Source organism: Melospiza georgiana, chromosome 15, assembly GCF_028018845.1.
Source record: "Melospiza georgiana isolate bMelGeo1 chromosome 15, bMelGeo1.pri, whole genome shotgun sequence".
Lineage (NCBI taxonomy): Eukaryota > Metazoa > Chordata > Aves > Passeriformes > Passerellidae > Melospiza > Melospiza georgiana.
Window position 1 is genome coordinate 5,316,104 of NC_080444.1, and position 8,354 is coordinate 5,324,457.

Here is an 8,354-nt window from a genome sequence, read left to right on the forward strand (position 1 = left end):
AGAACAACTTCAAGAGCAGCAAGTGAAAGCCAGGGGTTAGACTGAACAAGATCACTGATTAAACACATCTACAGAGGCAGTGTTGCCACCAATTTGAATTTCTCAATTCCTTACAAAGCACCTGAAAACCAGGTGGGGGAGCCAGTGCTTCACCAACCTGCCTTCCTGCGCTTAGAGCAGCAACCACTGGAGTTTAGATGAGCAGAAAACTTCACACACAAGTTTGTCCTTTTAAGTGACCACTCTGCAGTGCAGGAATACTGCACCAGAGTGAGCAGCAGGGAGAGAACACAGCTCTGCCAGAGCTCCTCAGCTCAGCTCTCCTCAGCTACTGTACAAGAAGCTCCAAAGACATTTCACTAAATGGCAAAGGAAACAAACTTCAGCATCTTCAGGCATGTATCTCCCAAATTCAGATTCCAAAGCCTCAACTGTGGAAATTCTAGTGCTTGATGGAAAATCCAAAACAAAGCCTGGTTTAAAAAAATTTATTTTACAAAAAATAAAAACTAGTCTTTACAAACATTTCAAATACCAGCTCTAAACCTCAACTCTTTAATATTGGATTAAGCTTGTTCAAAATGCCAGACAAAGTCTTAAAAATTTTTAAGTTTGACATGTCCAAAAGGGTTTGTTCTTTTAAGAAATGTCATTACAGAGCTGTTAAAAAAATACTATAGAATGTTTTTCAAAGTCAGAATCCCAAGTTCTTCATCCTCTTAACTACTTTTCAGGTGTTTATAATGAAAAAGACCCAGAAACTCAGGGAAAAATAATCAGAAACTGTTTTACCTGTTAAGCATATTGTGAAATTAGGGGCTGGAGAAGCAGGGGTGAGAAGAGGAACAAATATTTGTCCATGCTGACTTATTGTGTTGCACGAGATGAATAAAATGTGTAGGTTTAAGCTGAAGAAAACTGAAGTCATAGTATTGGTCCAATCCCCTGTCAAAGATGAACTTTTGGGCCTCTGAGTGTATTTCCAGAACAGTTCCCTTAATACCCGTAAGAACAGAGCTGAGGCTTAGCATGGGTCAAAGCAGTAACAGAGAATTAGAAACTAAGGAGTGCTGATCAAATCAGCTCCATTAATCTCCATCCCCTCTGTTGTTAAAGCAAATCTCTGAATATTTTTAGCTGCAAGGATCATTTTTAATGTTATCTGTTCCCAAACCTCTGCAGTGATCAAAGGGAGCAATTTCCACAGACAGATAAAATAAGCAACACATGAGGTGAAGCTGTCACCCTCACAACATGCAGAAGTTTTAAAATAAGCTTTATAAAACACAACTTGCAATGTCTGTGTCCATTTTCACTGCATTTCCCAACCCTCAGCTCTACCCAATATTCTACAGGTGAATCTTCCTTGCAGATTCTGTACAGTAAAAAGAGGAAAAAACCAGAGGTATACACAGTAGATTCTGTCCTTTGCCCTTGGTATTAAAAATATAGCAAACCACAAATGCTGGCATTAGGAAATCAGTCAACTCTTCTGGGTTTCAAAGGAAAATGCAGCTCTTCAGCAAAACTGCAAGGCTTGGTGCAGCCTGTGTACTGGAGATGCTTTTTGTTTGAGATACTGTTTAGGGAAAATGGTTGAGGACAGCAGCTGCCAAAATAGTAAACATGTTCTGCTGAGGGCACCGCTCATCACGGCTGCATGTTGTTGATAATGGCCAAAATGCTCATTTTCTCTTGGGCTGAGTCCACATCTTCATTTTGTTTCTGAGCCACTCCTGTGCCAAGGCCATACAGTCGTCCGCAATACTTTGCATCATCAATTGTATCCTCAAAAAATAACTGCAGATTAAAAAAAAGAGAGAGAAACAGGTATTGTTTAATTAGGCCTCTAAATCAGAAAACATCCAGTGTTAATTAACAGCTCATTTGCAATCAGCCACCTCCAAGATGGAGTGCACAAATTAAAATAAGCAATGAAAGGGGAGTAAACAGAACAAGTCTGTGCCAAAATCAGCACAGACTTTGACAAACTGTCAGCAATTCCTATTCCTGACAGTTTGAAGTGTGATGGCCACAGGGCTCAAAAATCCCAAACTAAAACAAACAACACATTATACACGTTGACATTTATGGACAGAAAGTGGAGAAGGAAGAACACTGCATTACCTCTTTCATTCTGAAAAATGCCATTCCTGTGAGGAGAGAGTCTGATCCTGCCTGGTGTTGTCGTCCAATTCGCTGCAAATCCAGCTGGTCTGCCACTTCCTGAAGGCCACCCTGCAAAGAGAACAGAAGAGAATTTATTTTGGAACATTTATTTCTTGCCAAAATTGCCACATTTCTCCAAAACACGAGGGCAAACAGGGTATGATGGACCAATGCAGATCCCAGCAGTACCCACACTCCAGCTGGGAGTGAAACACAGAGGGAAATGGTGTTCAAGAGTGCACAAATAACTCTCCTCAAATTTAGGTGCCTTCTTTGCCTGCTGCAAATACTTGAGATAACTGTGGGTACATTCATGGGTTACACAAGCTGGGCCTTTCCCTCCCTTTACTCAAGGCTGTGATTCAGTAGATAAATTACTTTCAACCCTCTTACCAGTTAAGCCATGGAATATTTCATGTAAAAGAAATACCACTGCATGGGAAACATAAATATGCTGAATTATAATTAGCCTCTGATAAACAAACCAGAAGGCTGTGGCAATGTCCCCTTTATAATAAACACATTCCTAAGTCTGAAACTGGGGAGGGCAGGATCCAAACTGTGTCTCAGGTGCTTCTCTGTCACTACTTTTATACACATTCCCATTTTAAGACAACATATGCAGCAGTTCTGCCACCTGTATTCCTGTGCATGCAGAGTGTTGGTACTCATCACATGCTTGCTGGGGAGATAAAAGTACCTTGAGGTTTTTGCAGCTCTTCATTAAGTACTTCACATCATAGATAGATGGGAAGAAAAGGTTTAAGATATGGAAAAATTCATGTTCCTCTTCTGGTAACCTGGAGTCTGTCAACAACTTCACCATGTAGCCAAAGTCATAACCACTGAAAACAAAACCATAGAGAAACCAGGTAAGCAGGCAGTACTAAAACCCAAGGTACTGCACCTTGTTTTTGAACAGAATTTTACTTGCTTTGCCTTTCAAGCCTTAACATTTTTTGACATTCATAAAACTCTAGATCTCAGCCAGAACTCATCCTGATTTTCTATGTCAATGCAGGACTTTGGAATGCCCCCCAAGTGCCCTCACTAGCCTTTTGTGGAGCAGCTAAGCCATTGGGAAGAATACACACTTCTTCCCAACTCTCTATATTTCTGTAGCTAAGGGCAATACAGAAAAGAAGGAAACCCTGCAAGTATCTGTTGACATAGAAGGAGGTAGTGCCAAGTCCTTTCATTTGTGATACCGTGCTGGACCAGAGGCTTCCTGATCAAGTTGGTTGAAATGCGACAAGAAAGATATCTTAACCACACAGGTGGAAATTCAGAGCACCACCAACATTGTAAAGAAGAAGAAACAAAATCCTTTACAATGCATTTACTAAGTGCAGAAATCAAATTTCAACTTCTTCAAGAGAGGGAGATGGCAACAGCAAAAGGATTCAGAAGCAGTCAGGAAGTCAGACCATGAAGTGTCCTCACTTCTTAAACTTGGCCTTCATATCCTGAAGCTTATTTTAAGAACTGCAGGACTGATAATTTTTCTCCTTAAAATCTGTCAATCTCCATGGAAAATGCAGAGAATTAAGAAGAGATTTAACAGGGTCAGGGAGCATCCTGGACCTGGACCCACCTGTGGAAGGACAGCCATTTCACACTGTCACTGAGGACGACCCCCGACGTCATCAGCAACTCAGCAAAGTGCAGGGTGTCAATCCCTTCCTCTTCATGCTTCTGGAACTGCAGCCCAGAGCTGGCAAGGAGGTCTATGGAATCCTGAGAGTACATGTCTTCCCTGAAGGAAAAAGAAAAAAAGCAAGTTTGCACTCAGGGTGCTGCCAAGACAAGCTCATTTTAGAAAAATTCTCCCCACACTATGTCAAGAATTGGATTAACCAGTAGGATACTTCTGGGTGTCAGTTTGTCCCTCTAGAAAATTCAAACTGGCTCAGTTTCAACACCACTGCAGCCTCCTACAGCTGTAACAAGCTGTTCTATGATCATAACTAGTGAACACTTCCATTGCTTGTGCAAATTCCAAAGATTCCAGCTCCATAACTGACTGTTTTGAACAATGTCCCTTCTGCAAGGTGAAGGGAAACACCACAGATGAGGCCCAGAGGAAAGGGGAGTTCCCCCAAACAGGAAGATGTGCAGCTCTAAAGCACTGACCATCATTCCTGTCTACATCTTTCCTTTTCACTCCACAGCATGTACCACCTTATCAGCACCTCCACCTCCATCTTGGGGAGTAAACAGAATTGCATCACCCTTGACTCAGGAAGCAGGACAAGAATGATGTGCTCGGTGGAGAGATGAGCAAGAACCTGACCTCTTTACTGGTTTGTGTCATTTGAGGGAGAGGAAACAGAGCCAAGTTCTATCAATCAAGTGATCACACAGCACTTCTCTCTGATTTCAATACTTATAAGAGGCTCACAAATTTGTGGAGTAAATAGTGCAACTTTTGGGGTCAAGAACTGGATGATCTGCACATAGTAGCTACAAATTTTTGTAATGCTTTCCAACGACAGTTTCATAAAAATTGATTGATTTCCTCTACATATGTGGTTTTGCCAGATAAACCCTTTCTTTATTTCCAGACAGCTCTAGTGGTAATTATGCTGAGTTTATCTTTATAATTACAGGGGAAGGGATAATGAAACTTGTTTCAGCTGCAAGCCAGGATATTACAGTATGGAGGAGACAAGAACTGCCACACTCCATTTAACAAGATTCATTCTGAACAGATGTGATGATTACACCAACATGCTTTTAGATCCCAGCTTACACTTAAGCATGGATTTGTAAAGAAGTCTTTTACTTTTTGATGAGAGCAGCACATGCATTTATTTCTAGCAGAAAGAGATGGAGTTTTACATATATATACATATATATATATATATATGAAGTTTCAAACATTGGTCCAGAAAAAAATGGCACACAAAATTATGAAGAGAAAGGGTAATAAGGATAGAATTTTAGAATTCTAAATTTTAGAATTTAGACTTTGACCTCCAGATACACTGTTAACTCCTGGCACTTCAAAACAGGTTCCCACATAGTCAGTACTAGAATCTGGATCCTTATTGCTCAGAGGCAGCCAGCAGTGATGAGCATACGGACACAGACATTTGCCAAAGCAGAAGGAACAGGAAATTAATGCCAAGCCCAAAGACTCACGTGAGGTTGAATTTGAAGTTGAACTGCCAGGTGTTAATGCCAGAAGGATACTCCCCCTTCTCATTTGTGAAGGTGAGGCCCAGCTGGATGATCTTGAGCAGGTCGACGTTGCAGCGCAGGAGCTGGTACTGGTAATCGATGGAGCTGCGGAATTCACCGATCGGCCTCACCACCACGCCTGGGAACTCCGTGTCCTGGCACAGAGGGAAAACTCAGCTTCACCAGGGATTCTCTGGGAATCAGGGCAGCCCAGACAGTGAAACCCTTCCCTGCTTCTGAGGAACACTCAGTGCCTACATTAACAAAAACTACTGTCACACAAACACACCTCAGCAACAGCAGCCGACTGTTAGATGAAAAATCATCTTTTGGATGAAGAACTTCTTACTCAGGCAGGGACTGTGGGCTGTCTTTGCTGAACACCAAACTGCCACACTGCCTCTACCCTCAGACTGGGGCACTGAGCTTCTCCTGATTACACACAAAATCCTTCCCAACAAACCCAGTGCTGTGCACCTGACACAATCTCTCCCTTGCCCAAGAGGTTTATCTGTCTACTCTTACAGCACAGTCACTCAAACAAACCCTAAGAACACTTTCAGTGAGACTGAAAAGAAGCAAAAAGTTCATTTCTCATTGACAAATGTTAACAAAAAAATTCATATTCACCTTCACAGCTGAATTTGACACCAAAATCCCACACACTCTGCAAAGGCACCTGTCTTTTGCCACACTTTTAATAAGGACTCTTCATAACTTGAGGTTCAGTGCTCCTAAGCAAAGCTGGCAGAACTTACAGCATCAGAGCTAAAACCAGTTCTTTATCTAACACACTGGGGTGCTGCCAAGCAGATCCAGACTTGTAAGAGCAGGAGGAGATTCCTCCCACCTGGGGGAGAGTATGCTCTTCTTAAACAAAGCTTTCTGAGCATATTGTCTTATCTACAGCCAGAATATTTTTCTTCCCTAAGAATCAACATCTGCCCTTATCAGAAAGGAGGCAGCTCAGCTGGCTGGCAGTCACTTGCAGGCCTTTTAACCTCCAGTGCCATGGCATCTTTTATAATCAAAAGGAGAAAAACAATCACAGGATTTAAACCCAATTGTGATTTGTTTCATTTTCCTGTTGCATGAACTAATACACTATGAATAGCTAAATATTAAATAAATTCAGGTTTTTAAGTTGGTCTCCTCCTCCCCTCCTTTCACTCAATCCATACTCAGCAGTGCTTAGATTAAATTCTGGAAAGCTACCAAACAGCTTTTTATTTTTTCACTTCTTCTAGTTCAGTTTGACTGAGGGTGGGGAGAAATCATTTCTCACCCAAGAATCAACTTATCCACAACCCCAAAAAACCTCTTGACTAAGGGAATCAGGTCAAGTATAAAACATTTACCATGGCAATGTAGCTGTAACTCAGGACAATCTCCCGAATTTTCCTCATCTCCTCCTCCAGGTTGTTGGCCCATACTTCACAGATAACCTGGCTGTTCTCTGCAAGGGCTGCTGGCATCTTGCAGGGACCAGAGAAAAGGCAGCTGATGCTGAATTCCAATGACAGTGCAGGATCACAAGCTGTGCAATCTTATCAGTGTGCTGCATTAAAGAGATAAATAAATATGTTTTAAGTAAAGGAAGAGTGACATGTGAAAAATGCTCTGTAGGAGTCAGTCACTTCCATTTTCACCTTCAAATAACCCACTTAAAGTTCACACCAAATTTTCTTGCTTTATCACTTTCTGTAAATATGCTGAATGAAATCTAGAGCATCTTTTCACAATATAATAGCAGATGCACAACCAACAGTCCAGTTATTTATGTAAAGAATCATTATCCCTATATCCCTTTTCCTGGCACAAGCTTTGACACTTTGGGCACAAGATGTACAGGCAGTGAATCCTCATCTGTAACCCTCGACTATTTCACCATCCCTGGAAGTGTTCAGGGCCAGGCTGGATGGAGCTCTGAGCAACCTGGGCTAGGGGGGTGGAATGAGATGATCTTGAAGGTCCTCTCCAATCCAAACCCCTCTGTGGTTCTGCGATGAAGATAATTGTTTAAACACAATAACAGAATGCTTTAGAGAGAACACTCATGGGCATGAGGTTTATGGGTATGAATATCTAAAGGAGGGTGCCAAGAAGATGGAGCCAGGCTCATCTTGGTGATGCCAGGACAAGAGACAATGGGCAGAAAGTGATGCAAAGGAAGTTTCTCCTGAACACGAAGAACATGAGCAGGGACTGGACACGGGAACAGGCTGCCCAGAGAGGTTTTGGAATCTGCCTCAATGGAGATATTCCAGAACTGTCTGGATTCATTCCTGTGCCACACGCTCTGGGACGGCCCTGCCTGAGCAGAGAGGCTGGACCAGTGACCCACTGTGGTCCCTTCTAACCCATGTGGGATTCTGATGTACTGGGTCAGGCTGCAGGGGGTTCCCCTGGCACAGCGGCAGTGGCAGCAGTGCCACAGCCCGGCTGAGCCCCTTTCCCACAGTAACACCGGCGAACCGCTCCCAGGCGCCTGCAGGAGGGCTCCGCCTCAGCCGGGCCGGGCCCGCGCCGCAGTTACCGGGAGCGCACCGCCACAGCCCGGCCCGGCCCGGGGGCACCTCAGGGCCCCCTCACAGCCGGGGGCGGCCGGACGCGGTTCACCGCAGCCAGGGAGCGGGAGGGCCGCTGTCCGCGCCGCCGCCCCCCGAACCCCAGCGGCAGCCCTGCCCCCTCATTGCCCGTCCCGGTGCCGGTGCCGGTGGCGCTGCCTGCCCGCCCGCCCCGCTCCCCGGTACCTCCCGGCAGCCGCGGCCGGGACGCGCCGCTCTCGCCCCGCGCAGCCGCGATGGCTCCGAGTGGCCCCCGCCGCGAGGGGCGGCGCTTCCGGGTCTCGCGCCGCTTTGCCTCTCGCGAGAGAGAGCGAGACATGGCGGAGCGGGCGGCGCGCGCGGCGGGGCGGGGCCGGGCGGGGGAAGGGGGCAGGTACGTTACTGCGCGCGGCCGCGCTGCCCGCACTGCGCATGCGCCCAGTCCTAGCCGGCTCG

General features: G+C 44.9%; 1 protein-coding gene across 1 annotated transcript; it reads right to left on the reverse strand.

Moving 5' to 3' along the window:
• Positions 1 to 472: 472 nt before the first annotated feature.
• On the reverse strand, positions 473 to 8,174 carry CNOT8 (CCR4-NOT transcription complex subunit 8). Its single transcript, XM_058034766.1, has 7 exons — positions 8,106 to 8,174; positions 6,711 to 6,910; positions 5,314 to 5,507; positions 3,764 to 3,925; positions 2,870 to 3,014; positions 2,128 to 2,238; positions 473 to 1,800 (listed from the first exon to the last, which is right to left on the reverse strand). Exons 2-7 carry the CDS (start codon positions 6,825 to 6,827, stop codon positions 1,651 to 1,653), a joined length of 879 nt encoding a protein of 292 aa, XP_057890749.1. The 5' UTR covers positions 6,828 to 6,910; positions 8,106 to 8,174; the 3' UTR covers positions 473 to 1,650.
• Between the last annotated feature and the right edge of the window lie 180 nt (positions 8,175 to 8,354).